This window comes from Siphateles boraxobius, unplaced genomic scaffold, assembly GCF_051911475.1.
Source record: "Siphateles boraxobius isolate OS27281-9 unplaced genomic scaffold, OSU_SipBor_1 8, whole genome shotgun sequence".
NCBI classification, from domain to species: Eukaryota; Metazoa; Chordata; class Actinopteri; order Cypriniformes; family Leuciscidae; genus Siphateles; species Siphateles boraxobius.
Window position 1 is genome coordinate 21,263,257 of NW_027509208.1, and position 23,790 is coordinate 21,287,046.

The 23,790-nt window shown below is 36.6% G+C and overlaps 1 protein-coding gene across 1 annotated transcript; it reads right to left on the reverse strand.

The window, feature by feature from the left end:
- Nucleotides 1–313: 313 nt before the first annotated feature.
- Nucleotides 314–23,429, reverse strand: kcnk10a (potassium channel, subfamily K, member 10a). The gene is made up of 7 exons (XM_077219559.1): nt 22,971–23,429; nt 20,705–21,087; nt 12,397–12,514; nt 11,044–11,204; nt 8,249–8,441; nt 4,493–4,635; nt 314–2,913 (listed from the first exon to the last, which is right to left on the reverse strand). Exons 1-7 carry the CDS (start codon nt 23,023–23,025, stop codon nt 2,257–2,259), a joined length of 1,710 nt encoding a protein of 569 aa, XP_077075674.1. The 5' UTR covers nt 23,026–23,429; the 3' UTR covers nt 314–2,256.
- Between the last annotated feature and the right edge of the window lie 361 nt (nt 23,430–23,790).

A 23,790-nucleotide genomic window follows, 5' to 3' on the forward strand; every position in this document is an offset into this window, starting at 1 on the left:
TTTCATTTACCTGTTATTGAGCATTTAGATCAATGTCTGTTGTAGTCTGGCTAATTTTCATTCAAGACCTATTATAAGACACATCTATTCCCAATCTAGGTTGCACAATATTTGCTATTGTAATACAGAATGATTTTACACCTGGAACACATTTGAAAGTGAATGCCACAATGTCACACATTGAGTGTTCTTTCATTTGTTGATGTTTTTTTGTGAGTTTCAAGTTTCAAGCTGACCTTTGAGTGAAGAAACTATATATATTTGATAATAACACTGCCTCAGGGCATTTAGAAAACAGCAAACCGACCGTTGATTTGTGTTCATCTGTGTTTATTTCCAAAAGGCACTCACTACATTGAATGTAATGGTTGCACAAGATACTGCAGATACTGCGAACAGCAATTCACTAGCATGTGCAGCCTGAAGAAGAGCTCAAACTTGGACATTTCAAAGTCTCAAGAAGCATGTTTGTGGTACAATCAATACCATAGCATGATAACATATTAGCACAATAGCATGCTTTAGGGATCCATGTCTCTAAATTGTATTGAATGCTTTAAAATATTGTACATTTTCATAGTTTTTTTCTTATCACAAATATTCAGTCCGTCACTGCATTCGCTCTAGACTATTGCAAACATGAAAAGATTAATTAACATTATCTTAACAACAACAAGCATTTAGCTGCAGCTGTAGATGTTTGTATGTGTGCGTTTACGAGTTGGTGGGAATGAGGTACTGATACGTGTCTCTGCCGAAGAGAGTTTTCATTAATACAGTCAGCAAGACAACAATCACATCAGACGAAGCGGTATTTGGTTTAAACGCAAAAACACACGCAAATATGTCGGAGGCTCCCAGGCGATTAGCGCAAAATTAATTAGTGGTGCATCAAAAGTCTAGTCCAGAAATATTCTGGAAAAGAAGAGACGAAAATTGTACACCATAGAAAGAAACTTGTAAAAAGTGCAAAATTTGAAAACCTTGTGAAACATGTACAGTTAGTATTTAAACAAAGGGTTTCTTGCAAAAATAAATTAAAATAAATAGTAATAATTATAATATTGTCCTGTCAATGGAACAGCGTCCCAAACTTTTATAAAGCTAAAACAGAAGAAAGCCGTAAATGTCTTTCATCCACATATTGAAAGTCTAGTCGAATTAAATTCAAACAAGTTATTTAAAATGCTATTATTTAACATTGTGGATATGTTAATGTTGTGGAATCGCCACTGTCAGACAACTAATAAAGTGGCAAGACAACGGCTTGAAGGGATAGTTCACCCAAAAATATCAACATCCAATGTTGTGTTGGATCCCATTGACTTTCTTGTGTGGACAAAAAACGTTTGAAACATTGACGATATCTTCATTTGGGTTCTGCAAAACAAAGAAAGTCATGCAGATTTAGAGTAATTTTTTGGGTAAAATAACATATTATATTAAATAAAATGGATATTGATTGAATGAATAAACAATTCATTGGTTTGTGATTAAACTCTATTAGACATTCTTTTTTTTTACGTAATGTTTTCATGTCTACTTTATGGCTTCTCTTACGCCCCATTCAAATAATTAAAACAGTACTGTGTAGCAACAGCATTAGCAGGAAATTGTATGTCAGACATACCGTACAATTGAACAACTACAGTAGGACTATAAGCCCTGAGATTTTATAGGTTAACTTCATAAATCTGGATCACATATTGGTGCACTTGTATTACAGGACAGTAGAGCTCCGTGCATATACAACGTCAAGAATTTAACATGTTTTTTTAATCTTCGAAGATATTTTTCGTCTTTGATCTTGGGGGATTCAAGACTCAAGATCAGTTTCTCCATTTAGAATGGGTGGGAAATGTTGACGAACATAGTTTTTTTTTTAAGCAATTATGTTTCTGGGTAAATGACCTTGAATTACAGTCTGGCAGAGAGAACATTGAAAGTGCAGCCCTTTTAGTTACACTTCAAAGAACTGCCATTGTAGCTTGCTACAGACTTTTCATTCGTTGTCCAGGACTTTTGAAGAGATTCTTTCCAACTAATTCAAGCATTACTCAGCGGTCTGAAGAAGAGGACTAAGGGTCTTCCAGTGCTACACTCGCCATTTTTCCATTATCAAGTTATCAGGACACAGTGAACAGTTAAATGAACAGCAGAAATTGAGATTCTCACATCTCAGATCAGGGTAAGGGCTAAACAAGGCACTTTAGGCATGTGTTATTTATTTAAATTCCTTAAATAAAGCGGTTCCTTCTAGGGCTCCATCTGCAAATGGAACTCTTTGTCTTCAAGTTTTGTCTCGTTTTCTTCCTCTTTGGTCTGTGGCGGTAGAGGCATGAATCCGTTTTGTTTATTGGGGCTCTCCACAAAGAGAGGTAAGTTGGTCAGACTGGTGTTGACCTCTTTCTCAAGCTCCTCGTCCTCTGCCTCTTTCTTCTCCTCATCCATTGTGGAAGTATAACAACTGAAGGAATCTAAAGCTTTCCGACCGTCGTCTGGGATGTTCTTCCTCAACTCTTTGTTCTTGCTCCTCTTGGCTAGTTTTGTGACTGAACCAAGGCGGTTGAAAATGTTATCTTCAGAGTACGCCTGGCTTGGGTCGCTCAGTCGATGCTCATTCTGCTCAATTCGTAGACGTAGGTTGTTGAGTTTTGTGTCGATGCTCTCCTGGGAGGATGTCTTGAAATTGGTGGCATCCAGGCTATTGAAGGCAGCTCGTCGTTCAGGGGACAGCATGTCTAGGGAATGGGCCCGCTGGTCGAAACCCAGCTGTCTACGCTCCATGCTGCGAATGGTGGCGGCCCTCTGCAGTTTGTCGTGAACTTCCACACTGAGTCGGCGTCTGGTCTCACGGAGCTCTGCTCGAACGTTGGCCTTCCACTCTGCGGCGTGAGCTTTAATTTCACCCACCTTGAACAAGATAACAATGGTAAATAAACCTGTGAGACTTTAGTTTTCCATGCAAATAATTGTTTGAGGTTTTTATGGGTCAATGACATACTAGTGTCCGTGATAAAGAAAAAGAAAAAACGCATGCCAATTTTTTAGATATGTACTCTTAGTTATTCATGTTGGTTTCATATAGTTTTGAGAAAAATCTGAGATTTCTCATGTTAAGCCTGGTTCACACAGCAGGATAATTAGGCCGATTTTAGCCCCGATTTACCCCTTCCGACAATCTTAAGTATGCTCCGATTATGGTAAAATAATCTGATCAGATATTCCTGCCGTGTGTGGTGTGTTAAGAGTGATCTCGTCTGCTCGGAAGGACGTTGGGACCGCTCCGATCTCAAATCGGGGATATCCAACATGTTGGATTTTTTTGGCCAGATTTCTCCTCGTGTGGGGTGCCCCCCGGGGACAAACCGGGAAACACAATCAAAACAGCCGTCCATACTCGTGTTGTCTCCACTTCTTTGACCATCGCCTTTTCTTTTGATAACGTTTTTTTTTTTTTTTTCGGTTAAAAACACTACAACTACAACTACAAACTATTGCACTGCATCCTCTTCGTCCGCCATGATTGTTTACTCTGAAGTCACGTTTGATCTCGAGGGATTTTGCGAGATTTTCAATCTGACCTGGGAATGCTCGGGAGTCAAATCGGTTTGTGTGTGATCTGTTGATTTTGCCGTGTGGCTGCGCACCAAACACACTGTACGACTAAAACTGTTAGGCCCGTGATTTTTTTATTGCCGTGTGTGGGGTCTCTCAGGTTTGGAAAATCGGCCGACAATTTTAAAATCGTCCCGTGTGAACCAGGCTTAATGTAACAATTAATGTTAAAAGTAATATTTTCCTTAAACACATGAGTGTACACATCTTAATAATTATTTTCAAACATGTCTTTTTAAAAAAAAATTATTAAAGAAATTTTTGTTTTACAAATATCATAATTTTTTTATTTATATACATCAGCGTCTTTGATGGGTTGCAGAACATGACATGTTGTCAGCCAGCCTTGTGATTTAAAAACATAAGATTATTGAATATTAAGAGTCTTATTGACCTTGACCTCTGAAGGTCCGCTCTATGATATAATCTATGATATCTGGGTTTTTTATGGGTTTTTTTCCTGCCATGTTTCTGCATGTTCCTGCAGAAGACTTTGTTTTTCTCAAAAAATCAAACGTTCATATATATATTATTAAGAAGCAGTGACGTAGTTTTGCTATTATTATTAAGAAAAAAATCATATTATGCATTATTTTTATTTATTTATAATGATATCAGGAAAGTTGTATCACCCTGATATGTTTGCCTTTATGCTCCTAAACATACCAAAATGAATTATAATACAGAAATTAAAAACATGTTAATTATATAAGAGCCGTATTTGAGTAATTGTGTATATAAATTGCATTTGCATTGTATTTTCTAGTATAAATGAAGCTATAAGAATCACAACATTAACTATTACCTAATACAGGGAAGTAGAAAAGCTTAGCTGGAATACTCAATGTAAATGCAATGCTACTATAAGTCTCACCTCCATTTTTGTCTTTTTAGAAAGCACCCTCAGCCAGTCTCCAATCATGCTTAGAACTGCAGCAAAGTAAGCCAGTCCAACTAGGATCCAGAACCACACCAGCGGCCTGTACCATTTACGGTACTCTATTCTTCTATTGCCTCCTGGAAGAGATGCATAAATGACACTTTCAATTCAGAGATGCAAGCATTCGATTGTCTTTTAAACCTACAAGGATGCTTTTTGAGACATGCATCAAAACCTCCTGCCAAATTCATGTAAGCTATTTTCCTGACAACAGCAATCAGGCAAGCTCAGTTTCTTGACAATTCATGGTGTCTGGAAGTACAAATACTTTGAAAAAGACAATAAACTGTTTTTATATGGTGTGTGCTTTATTCAGGTAGTAAATGAAACAAAGTCTATAATGGAATTGAATAAAACTGAATAAGTAAAGTTATTTTATCCATCCATTTTTGCCAACCAAAGCAAACCAAAAAGCCATTGCAACTGTCCCTTCACAGGGATCTAAATAAGAAAAATTGTGATTTAAATATGTATTTAAAATAAGTTCAAAATCATATTTAAGTGTTTAACTTATTTTTGTCCCAAAAGGTTGATTTATTTATCAAAATATTAATTTATTAATAAAAGAAAAAATAATTTAATCATTTAGACAATTAGGGTAGTGTTTAATTTAAACTTACCAAATCAAAGTCTATTTTTATTATGCCTTCCCCATTTGCTAATACCCACATGGCCAGTATAGATTTTGTTTTATGCCTGGTACACATTGTACGATTTTGGCTGTCCCAGATGAAAGATGACAAATTAGGTTGATTTTTGTGGTTGTGGCTCCTAAATTGTGGTCGTACTACGTACAATGAGAGGTTAAAAATTGTCACGGTCTTGCGACCAAAGATAGCCTGCGTTAATTGACTGACATTGTCAGAAATGTAATGATAATCTCACAGTGTGTTTGGTACTCAACCAGAATAATACTTTTGCGGGTCTGTATTTGCTGCCTTTTACCGCTAAGAGGCGCTACAATCACAGACTTTAAAAAGTGTCAGTTTATTCTCTCTATTGCGTAATCTGCCGCCACGCCGGGGCTCATTCAGAGCGATTGAAAGCTGGTAGCAGATGAATTCAAGTGAAAGATCGTAGTTAAACGAATTCATAATCACAATACTGAAATTACTGGAATTAAATTGAATAAATTGAATAATGAAAACATTTAAACATTTAAACATAAAACACTGCATATCATTAAATGTGATTACAAACATAAATCATAAAATAATTTTGCCTTCGCATGCTCATCAGGCTGGCTATCCGACAATCTCCTTATGAAAGATGGAACATTAACACCTATTGTCCTGCACCTATTGCCCCCCCGCAAAAAACTATGGTGTAGCCTAACAGAGTTTTAGAACTAGACAAATCTCTCTGCATTAATAATAGGCTATAAAATGCATTAATAGGCTAATATAACTTTTACATTAGTCCATGTTTGTTCGGGATTTGAACCAGTATCATTTAAATGATCGAAACGTAGGCTTAGTTCTACCACTCGGCCATGAATCACTGAGAAATGCCCAAGCGTTCATTTCTCCAGTGTGTGTTCGCTTATGAGCGAGAAGCGCTCTTCATTCGTCTCAGTCATTACTCATTCCACCTAATTTATTTTTGTTTGTTATTTCTGTTATTAATTTGTTTTTGTTTTTGTTATTGCGCTGCTAGGAATAGGCTTATGTCGCCCACTGACGTCTAGGCCTACAATATGAAATATAGGCTAGGCTATTGTTCTCGTCTCTATTCTTAACTTTTCATTCTATTTTTCTATCCTAAAAAATATATATATTCTTTTTACCATAGCTGTAGTATTTCATCCTTGCTGTTAATTGACAGTAACCTCACTTACATTTCAAAATGCGGCAATTGCTGCTGTTTTGCACAATATCCCTTTACGCCACCTGGGGGTCATTTCGCGAATGACTTTGAAATGTGACTGGTTTATTTTACCGGCTGGCGCGGCTCTGGTTGACTACCTACTGTAACCTACTTCTACTGACTAGCCAATAAAACGTGACATGGCACTAAAATTTACCACAACTTACCTCAAGTTACACATGCAAAATTGGTATGCTAAATTTGCCCCTTTCCCTAGCCATATTCTCCTCTTTCGCTTCCTCCTCTTTTTTCAGTGCACAAAAAAAAAAACACAATTGCCAAAGTGCGATTCATCTTGCTCTATTTTGTTTACCTCTAAGTGCATCCTGATGATGTTTTCTTTTTCTGCAGATTGCGTTAATATTTTAATATTTAACTTGAATATTTATTGCGTGATTTCTATATAACAAAAAAGGTTAGGACTATCCATCATTTGTGGTGTGGTTTTCAGTATAGATTTTGTTCAAAATTTGGTTTACTTAGTTACCAAAGAGACAAAATGTGAAGGGCATGGATGAAATGTATTTACTTTGCTTATATATCACACAATAACAAAATATTATTATGCGTCATTTCCAATCAAAGACACTGAAAATGCAAGCTAACAGTGTTGTGCAAGTTACTTCCAAACTGTAATACATTATAGATGACTTGTTACTGTTATTTAAAAGTATTTTTATAGCGGACAATATTACTTTCTCGGAATTGTAATGTGCTCCATTACTCCCGTATTACTTTTGAGTTACTTTCACCAGAATAACTACAAAAGTAGAACTTAATATTCTAAAATTACAAAATGTACTACATAGCATTTGAAGAGCAAAGTGAAGGCTCAAGACAATGCAAGAAAGGATGACAGACAGAATCACAAACGATCCATGTCTGTTAAAAGTATGGTAGAGGTAAAGTGATTATCTGGCAAGCTCTTGGAATAGCTTGGGTATATACATATTAGATACAACAGAACTTTATGTAAAATCTAATTTCGCGACGTCGATAGTTCTTTCGGTATTAGACAAATGTTGCATTTGACTATTACGTTCTTCTTGTCCTTATGTCTGACAAACTCGAAGTAATACGCATACATCCATCTTGAGAATGTACAGTCTTCTTCTGCCATCTTCACCCATTAGCCGCTTTTCCACTAGCCAGCTCCAGCACAGAGGCCGCAATCATGCCTCGCGGCACTCCTGTAAAACCCGCCCTAAACACGACTTCACTGTCACACAATACAAAGGTACACCAGCAAGAGGGAGATGAATGAAATAAATCGCTGTACAAATATATCAGTCTTTATTTATGAACTTGGACAGCACACGCAGCTATGACAGGTAATAACTTACTTGCAATTTTCATTCGCGGTCTTGCTGGGTTTTTTTTTATTTTTTATAATTAGATTTTGGGCTAAGAGTGTGTTGTAACGCAAGCGTTGCTGAACATGTACAGAGTAAATTACTGAAAATTGATTAGTAATGCCTTACATTATTGCGTTACAGCAAAAAGTAATACGTTACTGTAATGCATTACTTTTGTAACGCGTTACTCCCAACACTGCTAGCTAATAAATTAGCCTTAGCAAGACAAGGGAATCTGCCATTTTATTATTTAAATGTTAAAAAAGTAATTTCCTTCACAGAATGCCGTTAAGGACAATACATCATTTCAGGTGTACTGGAAATAAAACCATGGTAAGAAGTTACAAGACTTTCAGAAACAAAAATGACAGAAACCTACATATGTTAGACATTATTGGTGCACAAATTAAATAAACACGTGCGAGAAGTGTTTTTTTTCACATTCATTTAAAGTAAATTTTGCTTGTACCTGCAACATAATCTCCGATCCCAACAGTCGTCAGGGTGATGACCACAAAATAGATTGCATCCAGCCCGGTCCATCCTTCTATGTGCTTGAAGATGACGGCTGGTATGGTGACGAAGAGGATGCAGCCAGCCAGGATGAAGAGCAACGTAGAGGCCACTCGGATCTTGGTCTGGCTTATTTGATTGTGTTTACGCTGGGAGGGGTGAAATAAACAAAAAGCAATATCAACATGAAGCAACATAGTACAAGAGCCATTCTTAGTCAAGCAAACAGCAGTTCTTCATTGCCAGCAGCGGCCACATGTGGCACGAGAAGACATTGCGTGACTTTGTGAAGGTGACGTGTTCATTAGCTCTCTAGGGTCTAATGATGATCTGAAGGAGATTGATTAGCTTTAATGAGGTGTGATCTCAATCCGTACTGCAGATGCTGGAGCCTGCTGGCATCAGGAGCTACAGTTCTCTGTTTATTTACTAGGCCTTTACCTCTGTTGTGCAAGCACTTACTAACCTAACACAATCAAGAGCCACCATAGTCCTGACTAACGCCTCCCAGGAAGTGATGATTCCTTTCTATTTTAAAATGATAAACATAACACTTGACGTGCTAATTGTCAAGGTAAATTATTATTAAGTATATTTTATATTAGAACATAAAAATACATTGTTAGATTAATTTGCTTGAAATCATCACCGTAGTACGGTGGCTCAGTAGTGCACAACAAAACGGAATTTATAAAGCAAACATAAGTTCACAACACAACGAAATTTAGCCACAACACAATGTCATAAATATCGAATATATATCGACATAAAATATGACTTCAAAATCACCTACATGAATTATAGCTGCGTATTTATACTCGAGAATGCTTTGATCTGCTACCGCTGCTACCACAGCGCATGATCCCTAAGGGAACGTCTGGCAAATCCATTAAGTGGTTAAAACGTATAATTTATTATAATATAATTTGATAAATAAAAATAAAAAACATTCGGTGAATTGAAGAATTACAGGAAGGTATTGGCACAATTTCACCTGTAATAAGTCAGTCCGGTCACTAAGAGCCTACCACAAGCTTTAGGACATGAAAAAAAAAAAGCCTTTAGGTGACTCCCACTAGGCTATGTTTTTATATATAAATAAAAAAATGTGTACTGTCTTACAAGAGTGAAATTGAGCTATTGGAAAAATTGCATCTGTTGTAAGTCAGTCTGGTTATTAGGAACTACAACCTTTGAAACATTATAAAAGAAAAAAAAAACTTTAACTGACATTTCCTGAAACATAATTGTTTAGCCTACTGTAAATACATGAAGGGAGGTATTAGAAAAAAGTCACCTGTAGTAAGTCTACTATAAATACAACCAAGCTTTGGATTTTGAACATGTCTGCTTTTGAATGTTAAAAGTAATTTTAATTACTACAAATTATACGTTTTAACATCTTGGAGGAATTGGCAGACATTCCCTTAGGGATAATGCCCCATGGAGCGTGTAATGCATTCTAGAGTATGGTGATTTTGCACGTTGGTGATTTTGAATTAATAAATGTTGATACACAATGGTTAGCTACATACAGTTAAAACTATTTGTGGTGTTGATATATTTTTTAGACGGCTGACTCTATAGAACAATGGCAAGGAAAACTAACTTTATCGCGCTCCGAGAGCCCTCTAATGGTCGGGAGCATTTCCGTTGTGTTGAAGCTTTATTTCGTTGTGTTGTACATTTTCCTTTGTGTTGTGGCTTATTTCCGTTGTGTTGTGGCTCATTTCTGTTGTGTTGTACATTTTCCGTTGTGTTGTGGCTCATTTCCGTTGTGTTTTGGATTCATTTTAGTTGTGTTGTGGCTTAATTTCGTTGTGTTGTGAACGTATGTTTGCTTTTTAAATTGTGTTGTGTTGTGCACTACTGGGCCACCGTACTTTAGTGTTTTGCAGGTATGCAAAAAATTGATCAAAAGGCTTATACTGACCAATCAAAAGTAAATATAATTACAGTTCAAGAATAACTGTTTTAATATATTTAAATGTGTAATTTATATGTGATGAAAAGCTGAATTTCCAGCATCATTACTCCAAGTCTTCAGTGTCACATGATCCTTCAGAAATTATTCTGCATGCATTGTCTTGTGGATACAGTGATATAGAAATTAAAAGATGAATGTATAATTTGTATATGTGAATCTTTGATTGTCCTTGCTAAATAAAAGTATACATTTCTTAAAAGTATTATTTAATTATTTTCTATATAGCCCCCAGACATATGTGTAAATGCAATTCTGAGAATAAAAGTCAGAATTGCGAGATGAAAACTTGCAACTGAATTGTGAGATAAAAAGTCGCAAATATTTTTATTTTTTTATTCTATGGCGGAAACGAGGTTCTAAAGTTTTCTACCTTGTGGTAACAAAGAAAAATAAAAGTCATTTAGCTATGCAAAATGGCTCAAAATATCAAATATCATGCAAATACTGTATAGCATATTTGATGTCCTCCTACTGGATGGAATCCTAGTCTGAAGCCAAAAAAATCTGCGCCCATCATTCATTTTCTGTTAAGCTCCTAGTGACACTTTTGGTAAGTAGCGATGTCTCGTCTTGATTGCAAATCGGGAAAAAATCTGGGCAAAATTTGTGTATTGTTTCCAAGCCTTCAGACATGTGCCTTACACACAGTCCATTGAACAGACTGTACGTCTATCCAATTAATTTAACTTAACTTAACCTAACTTAACCTTGTTTTCGGTAACCAAGGTAAGAAACACTAGTTTTGTGCACAACAATTCACTTACCCTGAACATTTTCTCCACTTTAGCGATGCTCTTCACAAAAATAGTCCCTAGCTGATCACCAACACCAGCTAGCAGAAAGCCAAAGAGTGGGATGCCAAATATTGCATAAAGGATGCAGAAAATCTTCCCACCCTCTGTGCTTGGAGCGATGTTACCATAACCTTAAAAAGACCAGAGAGTAATGCTGTAAATTAAGACGCAGCTGAAGAGGACAGTAGCATTAGGATGTCAAGTTAGGTTAAGTATATTCAATATGACATTTGAAGGATGTAGTGCAATACAAATTGTCATATAATGGTAGGGGGTTCACAGAAATAGGAATTTATTGACTAATTAGATGGATATTTAGTTCAAAGCGTCTGCAAACTACACAAAATCAAATAAAAGACTCATAAACGTCTTCTTAATACGGCATATTATGGCACTCCAAATCAGTCTGTTAATTCCAGTCTGTTAATTTAATACTTTTTAGGTTTAACGTGCATTATAGGAAATAACCTCCTATGGTCCCCATGGATCAAAATGTGTCTACTGAGAGCATCTTTGAAGGTTTAGCAACTGAAGTGTAAAAACGAATCTTGTTTATGCCTTTGTCCATTGCCCACTGGATGGCTGAGCCAATGAGAAATGACATTGAGAGTCATGTCAGCATTTAAATACTCACCTGCATTGCACAACAGCTTCTTTAAGTAATCAATCACAGGCTCTGGCAGGTAACACAGCGAGCAGCTTATGGACTTCAAGTGTATTACTTTAGACCTTCAGTGGAGTGCAAATGGTGAAACACTGCCTCCCTTTGCATTCCTGTCTATCCATTTTTAAAAATGCACATGCATTGTGGTGTTTCATGTATGTATTATTTACAGATTTTCCACCAATTTATTTGATCTCATTGGACTATAAATGTATGACATGAGCAAATGCCTTGTATTTGGCTTGAGCTATGCTTATTAATGTGGTTTGTAGAAGTCTTGTTCCTTAGCGTAGCCATTTGGTTTTCACTTTATTTTGATGGTCCCTTTAACACATTCTGTTTACTATAAGTAACGCTGTATGTATGTCTACTAACTCTCATTAAAGGGTTAGTAGAGTATTAGTAGACTGTTAGGGTTAGAATAAGTTGACATGTACTTGCAAAGTTACTTATAGTCAGTAGAAAGTCTGTTGGGGAGCATCCCAATCAAGAGTTATCAGATATTAAGCAGACAGTCTACTAATACTCTAATGAGAGTTTGTTGACATGTAGTTGCAAAGTTACTTATAGTCAACAGAATGTTAAAAAGGGACCATCAAAATAAAGTGTTATCGCAGTTTGAAATGCATTTGTAATAAACATGTATGTCTAGGTGTTACCTATTGTTGTTATCACAGTTCCAGCGAAGAAAAAGGAACTCCCCAAGTCCCAGTGACTGGAGTTGTACGACGTGTCTCCGATAGGACTGACTCCAGCGTTCACTGCATCTACAGAGTGCTGGGAAGAGATAAGACTGGAGTTAAGGTCATTGCATGAGCAGCACGCCTTTCAAATGATTAATAGTCCATTCCAGTGACAGATCATTTCATGTGGTAATGAAAATCAAAATTGGTATCAGGCCAGAATAAACAAATAATTTCAACATCTAAATGGACTGAAACTCTAAAATCCATACTGATATTGAATGCATTTTTAAGGAATTATAAAATATTTACTTGAAAATGGCAAAACACTGTAAGGCTTTCAAAGGTTTTTTGTTCAATTTATAAACCAATATCTCAAAAATAATATTTCTTACATTTACAGAGACAGCTCTCTCACAGTTGTCAAAAAGACTTAAGGTCCTTGCACACAGTCCGACATTTTCGTATGCGTTTTTTCGTGAATCTGGCAACATTTTATTACGTTGGTATCACGCATGTTGTTTGACCTTGGCAGTTTGGAAATTACATGTGAGGTGATAAAATGTGATGCTAACACAACCATGTCATTTTGGCTTGCTTCTACAAGTCTTTGAGCTCTTTTATCGAGACTTGTGTTTCACAAGACTTGTACCCAGAGCGATCCGACTCTCAAGTGCAACACTTTTATCAGGTGAGCTACCGAGGAAGTTTACAACAGCACGTACAGAAAGTCAAACATATGTTTATGTGATGCAAACATAAAAAAAAAAAATTATTCGTTTACAAATCTACTATGGTAAAAGTGTTTTAAGGTCATTACATTGTATGGTGCATGGAATTGTGTGGAAATACATTTTTGAATTGTAATGTATGTAGGTAGAGGTAGTATTTTTCCAAAAAGCCCATAAATCAAATAGTATAATGCATAATACATGTTGCCTCAGACATTCTAGTGATGTCTGGAAGAATTTCACAGAACAAACAAATAAATCCTCCTTTGTCACACAAACTGCAGTTTTCCACATAGTTTGTCATGGCCAAGGCATCCTACTGAGGAGATGATTCAAATGAGCCGTATAGCATTAATGAGCCTATGATGATCAGATGTATCATTAACAGAGAGAACTGAGAGGGCGGATCAGAAAACGGTCACTCAGCCCAACAGGAAGCCTGGAGAGCAGATGGAAGAACTATACTGAGATCAACAGGAAGCGGCTCAGGTGTGAGAAACGAGCGTGCGGGCAGATGAAGGGCAGGTACACAAGGGCAGATTCAGAATCTCTCAGTCTAGACTAGATGAGTAATACCAAGTTTGAGCCAAAAGCAGAGCCTCATGCAAGAGACAATAACGGAAATTTACCAAATTTGCTGATCAAAATTATTTTACAGAACTAAGTTGCACTCTTTATGAATAATAAAGAATAGTAATCAATCAGCTTGAGATTTTATCTCAGTCCAACAATGGAAACTGCTGTCCCATGGATGGATGCTATTCGAAGAGATCAATTTTCTCTTATAATGGAATTTTCTCGACCGTTTACCACAAATGGGTTTTACCTCAACACAGACTGCTAGAAAGCACAAATTTGCATTCAATCTGTCTGTGCAAAACCAACTCTTCTTCAAATTCACTGAACTGATCTGAATATAATTTTATTCCATCTGCTTGCAAGGGTGACTTTTTTTTGTCTGTGTGCCCTACATGGATATGTTATACCACTTGTATGGTGGTAAAAACATGATTTCAAAGAAACATAAATGCATCTTTACAGCAGACAACAGGTGCTCAGATGATAGTGTATGGAAGCTTTCAATCTCACCACGAGTCGTTGTGACAGAAGTAAACTATCTATATATATTAGCTGTAAATACTGACCTGAGTATCATGAGCAATCTATTTTTTCTAGCTATAAGATTCTGCTTTAAACTCAGCCAAATTAATCAGGCAAGCACAACTTTACTAATCACTGTGGCACTGTGTCCTGATTCCAAAATAAATTTATACAGAAAGCATGTTTAAAAAAAAAAAGAGTCAGATATTGTTTGATGTATGCAGATTTGCCATATACTGTAGTACTCTTTCCAAAATGACAAAATCACTCACCCTCATGGTAACCGGTTACAGTCACACAGTGGTTGCCATATGCATGATCTTTTGCAACTGATTGAAAATATAGTTTTATATCTTATACCCTTTGTGATTATATTAGCAAATCAGCTGAAACATACAATTCAAACTGTGTTCATTGTCAACAGGGCTTATACGGGTCCCAGATGTAAAACATAGTTACAAAAAAAAGCCTAATTTAGCCAGATTTAAAATGATCTTTTCAAATATCTCTTTCAAATATATTAATGTTTTTTCTTCTGATTTGTGTGGTAAAATATGACGTGGACATCATGAGGTTCACTAAGGGTATTATTTAAGATATTTTACCCCAAAAGTAAAGAAAAAAAAGAAAATCCAGTTCTCATAACTCTAAAAAAAATCTCATTCTCGAGTCTCATTCTCAAGTATTTATATTTTAAAAATTATGTATTTTTTTATGTTTTATTTTATTTGTTTGTTATTATTTTAATTATTTTGGTTTTAGGGGGAAATGTAGCCTGTTACAGTAAATTTCTTAAAAAGTTCTGTGAGTATTTCCCTTCCAAATCGTTCCTATACATAATTTATATGTTTATATTGTTTGTTTAATTCTAGTAGTGAACAATTTCAAGCCATTTGGATAAAATATGTAACCCTGTTTTTTTGTTTGTTTGTTTTTGTCAGTATCAGAGATGTAAGTATATAGGAGAAATAACCGTATAAAGGCAAATGTAATTTAATATTTTCTTTCATTTTCTTTACATAAAGTAGAGTTATGTAACTGGATGTGAGGAATCTGAGCATATTCCAAAGCAATTTCTAGAGCTGCAGACCAGACAGAGAACATACAGTCCACCAATGCTTGAACATTTCCTGGCCATTTTAGCTGAAAACACCTTTTCAGTGATCATGCTCTGTCTGATGCACAGCTCGAATAAGTGCTTTGGCATTTCTTCAAATTCTTCACCTCCAGTTACATCACTGCCAGATTGCAGTACATATGCACAGCTCGCAGCCCGAGCAGAGCGAAAGCAACAGCTTAACTTCAGCTAATCCACACGCCGCTAGCCTGAATCATCGACGCTTTGCAGCATTCATAATCAGCAAAACCACAAGTTACATCTCTTGCTGCATATCTGTTTTCCATGTTCTTTGTCTTCCAGCGTTCCAACAACATTCAACAGCAGAAACCGCTGTCATATACGCCTCTCTCATTCTCTTCTGGAGTCAGCTGAGCAATTCTGAAAGGGTGCTTTGTTTCAAAGCTTTCAAATGCTGCTGGTTCTAGATTAAATTAGGGTTTCAGGTTATTGATTCAATTATGGTTTTTAACCTCCCCGCCTCAGTCGTTTTAAGGGAGCATTGCGATTGGCTTGACGTTTTCCCCTTCCCATACTCCGGATGGAGCCCCATTAGCGCAAAAAGAATCAAGATTCCCCAACAGATGCTTTTAAGACTTGATTGTTCTTTATCTGAGAAGCTGGATGAATATTATCACTCATCTATCAAAGAAGCTTCTGGTCCTTTAATTTGCCTTCTCCTCTCAAGGACATCTAGAGCAAAAAAAAAAAAAATACTTAGCATTTTAGAGCCAAAATCAGACCAGACCACAACTGCACAACAACATTGGCTACTCAAGACAATCAGAATTCCTGAATTTAGAATGTGTACTTAAACAAATGGTCTTCCAGTGGGAGCACTTTATTTTACAGTCAGTGTTGGTATCGTAATGGTGAACGTGATTTCACCAAGTACCACATGTTCCTGGATCAACATCTTTGTTGATCCTGGAACAACTTTCCAATCAACCAATCAGATTTGAGGGACAAGTTTACAGTGTATGTCAAATTTAGGCTTAGAACCAGGGTAATGTGCTTTAACATCAGTGCTATTCACCTATCATTTCCCTCTGATTTTAGGGACAAGTTATGGGTAGGGTTAGGTTTAGGGGTAGGGACAGGGTAAGGACTAAATTTTGGGACAGGAATGTTATTCCAGGATCAACAAAATATGTTGATCCAGGAACGTGTCTTACTTGGCAAAGTCACGGTGACCGTATCATAACCCATGAAGTGAATAATGAAAGTGGCAGAATAGTTAAACATTGACAGAGTATTGCAGCTACTTGTATCGTGAACATTGTTTCGGATGCTGATCTGAATTGTATGAAAATATCGGAAAATAACATTAAAAATAACACTTTAGTCTAGGGTCCAATTCTCACTTTTAACTAGTTGGTTATTAGAATGCATATTACTAGCCTTTTGGCTGTTTATTAGTTCTTATAAAGCACATATCAATGCCTTATTCTGCATGACTCATTCTACATCCCTTAATCCTGCCCAATACCTAAACTCAACAACTACTTTACTAACTATTAATAAGCCATTATTAGGAGTTTATTGAGGCAAAAGTCATAGTTAATAGTTTGTTAATAGTGAGAACTGGACCCTAATCTAAAGTGTGACCAAAATATCTCAGGACTTTGTTAATGGATTCCAGTAAATCAGATAATGTATTTAAGATTTTTGTTTTGGGGGTTGTACAATCCAAATGCTAACTTGATGAGCTAGTTTTTAAATATGTTTACCATGTAGAATACAAGAAAAGTAGTATACCTTAAATCAGTTTTGCGCTCTATTGGCTCATTGGAAAAATGTCTACCATTTTTCAAAACTCCAAAAACATACATTCAATTCATTGCAGTTTCCAGCTGAAATGAACACCCGTGTGAGTAAAACACCACAATTTTTTTTTCCTTCCACATAAATTATGGTTACAGGGGCAGATTGTCAATTAATAAAGACGTATTTCCCGGCAGTTATTTGCACCTTATCTGCAAGTTATGACCTCAAAACACATTTAGCACAGTGCATGATTAAACTAATAAATGTTGACATTTGTCTCACATAAACAGCTCCATATGTATGACGTATCTGATGTACTAAACTTGTTTGGTACCTCACCTGGTACAACTCATTGTTTTTCACCTCAAGCTAAAATGGCATGGTTGCTTCAGCAAGTGTGTTTTTTATCTCATGTATGCTTTTGTTAACACTATCGGTAAGTTTTTACAATAGGGTTTAGTGAAAATGGTACATTATGTTCAAAAACGATAGAGCATTAATCTTTTAACGCAACTCACCGGACATTTTGGCGCTGATTATAGCAGCCATGGTAGCATCTTGTTACCGAAGCACATTCCTTGTGTGTGAAAGCACTACTTGGTAATAAAATGATTCTGATTCTGACATTTAATTATTAATTAATTGCCAGGAAGAATGTATCCTTTAGAACAGCCTTTCCTTTGTGAGGTTGCCTATGATGCCTTACAATGCTGTCTATGTAGGCAGTTCACTTGGTATTGGAACAGAACCAGAGTCAATATCTGGAAGGTCTCTGAACTTGGGCGTCACTTTCCCTGTTTTATGAGGAGCAGTGTGAGCACTGGTCCCTGAAAACCTCAGGACTAGCAAAAGGTGACGCATTGTAAGACAAATAAACTGTTTCTGTCAAGCATGGGCAAAACCTGATCCTTGTAAACAGGCTATAAACAGATTACATGGCCAAGAATTTAAATATAAATGTAAATACAAATGTAAATATTTTATGAGTTTACAATTTTATTGTATGAGTTTGCAATTACTTATAAATGAGTACTAAAAAAAAAAAAAAACTAAAAATCAAGGTCAAGCCCTAATCTTATACCTAAACCTAACATTCATTGGAGTGTGAGCAGATCGTAGCAACATACAAATGAGATTGTATGAATTTGCCAAAACTTTGCCAAAATATTCATGAACTGTCATGAGAGTGTGTTGGGTCTTCAGAAGGCATATAATAGCTTTGCTTAAATAAATTTTGGTTTCGTTTTCACTGTGTTCTGTCCCTGTTTTGCCTGCTTGTGTTCCCTAGTTAGTTTCTTTTTTGTTAATTAGTTCCACACACTCATTAGCCTCCCTGAGTCAATGCCTTGAGCTCTTTCTGTACATTGTTCGGTGTTGCTAATTCTCCTGAATATTCTTGTTCTGGATTGTTGGATTTTGGTCATATGCTAGTCATGCGCTACACTGCAGGAATGCGTGACAAAAGTTTGACCAAAATTAATTTATTCACCCTCATTTCATTCTAAAACTGTATGGCTTTATTTTTTTCTGTGGAACAGAAGAAGACAGTTTGAGAAATGTGTGTGTGATATAGTTTGGTAACACTTTATTTTAAAGTGTCCTTGTTACATATGTTACATGTACTTACCATAGTAATAACAGTAAATTATGCATAATTACATGGAACTAACCCTCAACCAAATCCTAATCCTAACCTAACCCTATAGTAAGTACATGTAGTTAATTAATATTACACTGTACTTAAATATATAATTACATTGTAACAATGACACCTTAAAATAAAGTGTAACCTATAGTTTTTATTTATTTATTTATATATATATTTTTTGTCCATATAATAGAAGTCAATATAGGCTCAATGTTGTTTGGTTTACAACAAAATTAATTTGTTTGTGTTCCACAGAAGAAAGAAATGCATACAGACTGGGCTGCTGAAAAGGAAGAACAACTTGACCTTTTGTCCTGAGCCCATGGCTTGGGGAGACCAGGTGGGGTGATCATGATTTCACTGCAGATCCGGAATGTAATTTCAAAGTGATAGTGTGGAGTCTTTGATGAACGTTTTGCACCAGGTCCAACAATTGCTTACTGAGGCACAACATGAAAATGAGTAAAGGATGACAGAATTGTTTGGGTGAACTGTCCCTTGATCTTCCCTACTGACACAGCAATCAAATTTTATTTGCATATTCAATCTTGCCAGGTTTGACATCAATGACAACATTTTTGTTTTTGTGTGTCTCTTAACTTAAGTGACAACGGTCACAATCATATGTCACCAGAAGACTTGAAATAAGGCACAGAACTTTTAAAGCCCCCCTGTAGTCATTATTTGTATCCCTTAAAACTCATCTTTGATCACCAAAATGACATATTTAAATGTTTTTTTTCCTTGAAAAAGAATTGTTATGCCTTAAGATAGCTTGATTGTAACTGTACACCCTTGCCTCATTTAGTATATGCGGTTCTATGAATATGCAAATTAGCCCCGCCTCCACTCGCTCACACCAGCTCAGAGATCCACACGTTGACGTGACATGGTAGTTTGTGACATCAGAAACACCAGCGATTTCAAACAGTATTTTTTAGACTGTCTTTGGTTCACTGCAGTTTTAAGGAGAAAATACTCAGCAATGGTGTTGACTTATGAACATGGTTTGACTTAAACCATATTAAAAACAACACATAGACATAAACAACATTAAAAGCTAGATTTTCACCACAGGGGACTTTAAGGACTACTTTTAAGGAGCTTTTCTCCATCCTAAGCTGTGATGTTAAAAACAGCAGACAGGGATAATAGTTTTAAGAGATTCTGAAAAAGAAACAGACTGGTAAATAATAAATATTAACATTAATTAAATATTAATAAAGATTTGCAATTTAAATACTACTTGAAATTTTTTTTTTTGGTTAGAATACTTGGACTAAGGAGAAAGATGCTCTTTCCAGCCAAGGGGATGTAGTTACATCATCTACCAGCAGGGGCAAATGGGTTCATGCTAATCAGCAAAACCTTGAACCCTTGATGTAAGAAGGGGAAAGTCAATCATAAATCAGCTTTGCAGGAATGAAAAATCGTTTTTGTTACACCATTAGACATCACATCATTGACCTGACAAAAATATATTACTCAGGATTCAGAGATTGAAAGGTTGCAGGGTTTGCAATGTTTCCCCCATAAATCTCTGCTGCTTTATTGCTGAGCACATTTCTGAAAAGTCGTGTTAAAGTAGGCTCGGTAAGTGGGAACCATTAAAGACCAGAATGGACTTTGCACATTGCTTCAATACTGCAAAACAGATTGATAACTGCCATCATGGGCACTATTCATCAAACACTTCAACGCCTTGCTGTCATAAATCTGCTATGAAAGTCTGCTCTGATATCTTTACATTTATTTTCTTCGGTTGCTCCATTTAGCATTGTCCAACCGCTGTGCCCTGGTCTATTGCATGAGGGAAGCTCACATGTCAGACAGATCGATGAAGCTATATTGTTACACTAGATTTTGATCCCACTAGGGATGCCTGAGACAAGCTATACTACAGACAAGCAACAGTTTTACCTTGATGAGCTCTTCCAGCTCATTGGGGGTCACACAGGGATGTTTCTGCAGGAAGGCGGACTTCTTCAAAGTGATGGTGTCTTTTTGGTTGCTCTCGAAGGGTTGCTCCAGGGCTCTGAACACCAGACCACCAGCGACCAGGTACGCTACCACCACCACAAACACGGCTAGGACAGTCTTCCACTTCATGACTGTGAGGAGGGCTGAGCCGTCCGCCACCGCTTCCATACTGGCCACCATACTAGCAGGCCGGGAGACCGAAAGGCGGGGTAATGAGCACCCCATGGGGTTCTGCATTGTGGCCACACTGGCCTGCACCAAACTGGACTGCAACATCCCTGATTGGACCTTCTTTGGCGGCACCAGGTTGGTCTGCACTGGCACTGTTGGAAAGAAAGACAATATGCTGTTATGTAATTTACAGCACTGGTTCTCAACTGGTTTGCTTTAGGACTCAGATTTTACGGTCATCGTGATTTTGCCAAGACATGTTCCTGGATCAACCAACATTTATGTCCGGAAATTTGGTCCTTATCCTATCCCTATCCCTACCCCTAAACCTAACCCTACCCATAAATGATCCCCAAAATCAGAGGGAAATGATAGGTGAACATAGACGGTGATCCAGGAACATGATGTACTTGGTGAAATGACGTTCACACAGATTTTACATTGAACACCAAGTACACAGTGAACAAAAATGTTTGTACAATCTTATATTTTTTGGACAGAAATGTTATTTCAGGATCAACAAAATATGTTGATTCATTTTTAAAAGCGATAAACCTATGATGTTGCTATCTCAAAAGCACTGTTATATGATTATTATTTTTTTCACCCTATAAGAACAGACCTGTGATTTACCAGACCTGCGATTTACCATACCGATTATTTACATTGTCATTTATCCATTGGAAAAACTAGCCTATTCAAGAACCAAAAATTAGAATAAAATATAATTTACTTTTTGAGTTTAGGGTTTGCTTTCTTCTTGTGTTCATTATCAGTGCTGCATACCCACACATACACACACATGCCTGAAAACACACACTTCTGGGGCTTTCTGAAAACCCATTACAGTAGAAAGCAGAGGCAGCACCAGGGTGGAGTAACAAAGCTATACTGTTTCTTAACACATTAAATGTGTTCATTAACACATTAAACAGGTAAAAACACAAGAACACTGCTAATATGCATATTCTAAAAAAAACTAAAATCATCTTGTGGAGGTGGTGTTGTAAATAAATTAAAAGGAATCAATAAATGAAATGCATTAATCACACGAGGTGCATATGAAGAGTAAGCCTCAAATAATTTCCCCTCAACTTTCTTGTAGTCGCCTTCAATATGATGTAGTAGGCTATTGCACAACTGTTTATGTGGACAATCCCTGCAGCATGACCGCAATAATTCACTGTGACAATCCGATCGGTTGTTTACAAGCTACTTTGACCCTATACCTTATATATATATATATATATATATATATATATATAATTTATAAATGCATTTGTATAACAGCGTGTGAGAAAAAATAAAATAATCAAACGTATAAAACTAATTCAGATTTTTTCAGAAAGGTCATAAAGTATGTGTATAACTTTGTATGACATTTGTTTGAAACGTGGTTAATTATATAAACGCCGTATCGTAAATATGTGTGATTTTTTTCGGTATAGTAAGATTAGGTAATGCGCGTGGCCCCCGCGTTTCCTTATGCATCGCTCGTATCTCTGCATAGTACTCGCAGACTTAGACACGTAATGATGAGCCTCTGTTTAAGATCGCAGGTTAATTTCTTATATAGACGTCTCTATGATGTATTCCTCTTCCATCCTGCTAAACTATTGCAGCAAACATCAACCATACAGTTCTCTCGGCCACGTCGTGATTGTGATTTATCTTGTGGGGAAGACCTAGAGCATGAAGCAATGTTGTGATTGACACGCGTGGGTGTGAATATTAATGAAGGTGTCCACTGATAAACTGAGATGGGCTAAATGAAATCCATTATTAAAGACGTTAAACCTTTTACAATGCAAGACAAACTGATCACAGTCAACTACCTCACCCATTGGTACTCCATCATCATTTTGCGCATCCTGGCTAAAGTGCTTTTGATTGAATCAGTTGGGTTCTTAAATCACTCTACATGACAACTGCCTGCCAGAGCGCGTGTATGCTTCATTATGCTAATTATAACTTGCGGCATGAACAATATTGCAATGGAAATGCATTATGGAAACGAAATGTATAGGCTACCTACCTGGTGGAGGGTTCCAGTTCCCTGGTTTCCTTGGGTTCTCCGTTGGAAATTTCATTTTGGGTTGCAGTTCAATTCATGAAATGATCTCGTTTGATGAAGAAAGGCGATAATTCAGGAGATACTGCGTAATTGTTGAATCATTCAGTGAATTTCCTTGAAGACATTGCTTTTAAACGAGACAGGGAGGTAAAGGGGCGCAAGCATGAGATCATCTTCATCTTCAGGCGTGTAGAGGGATGTGCTGCTTGACTGGGATGAATCTGCCTCTGTCTCTTCATGGCACTTAAGAGTTCCAGATCACTCCGCCTTTTGCCAATTGCAGCATTTCCCGCGCGTCAGAGACTCTTTGTGTGTGAGGTGGACGGTGAAGGTGCAGCAGAAGTCCAGACGCAGTTGGGGGCATCCTGTGAGCTCTTCGCGAATGGACTATACATCGAGAAATCTTTTCTCTATAGCCGCAGTATGTGGCAAGCCGCCTAAACATTTATAGACCGGCTTGTTTCAATTTTATGTTATTAGTGCTTATTTTTAATTGATAAAAAGTAATCCTACTTTTACCCTTTTAAATAAATGTTTTAATCGGCACTCCATTTCACATTGGCAGCTGGAAAATCCCCTGGTTTCCATAACATATAATTACTGTTTTTTTGTTGTTGTTGTTTTTTTACAGTATTGCTGTATTTTATGCAATTAATTGTGGGAGCATGATAAATAAGTGCTGTAAATGTACAGTAAAGTAAGATATTACAATAAGATATGTTTTTGTTAGTTATATTACTGTTGTTGTATTTTGCTTTTAGTTGAAAAAAAATATATATAT

Coding starts and splice junctions, on each gene's coding strand:
- kcnk10a (XM_077219559.1), bottom strand. CDS start 23,025: ATGAAATTTCCAACGGAGAACCCAAGGAAACCAGGGAACTGGAACCCT. Junction 11,205..12,396: donor AACTGTGATAACAACAATAG/GTAACACCTAGA, acceptor GGTCTTTTTAAG/GTTATGGTAACATCGCTCCA. Junction 4,636..8,248: donor GATCGGAGATTATGTTGCAG/GTACAAGCAAAA, acceptor CATCTCTTCCAG/GAGGCAATAGAAGAATAGAG.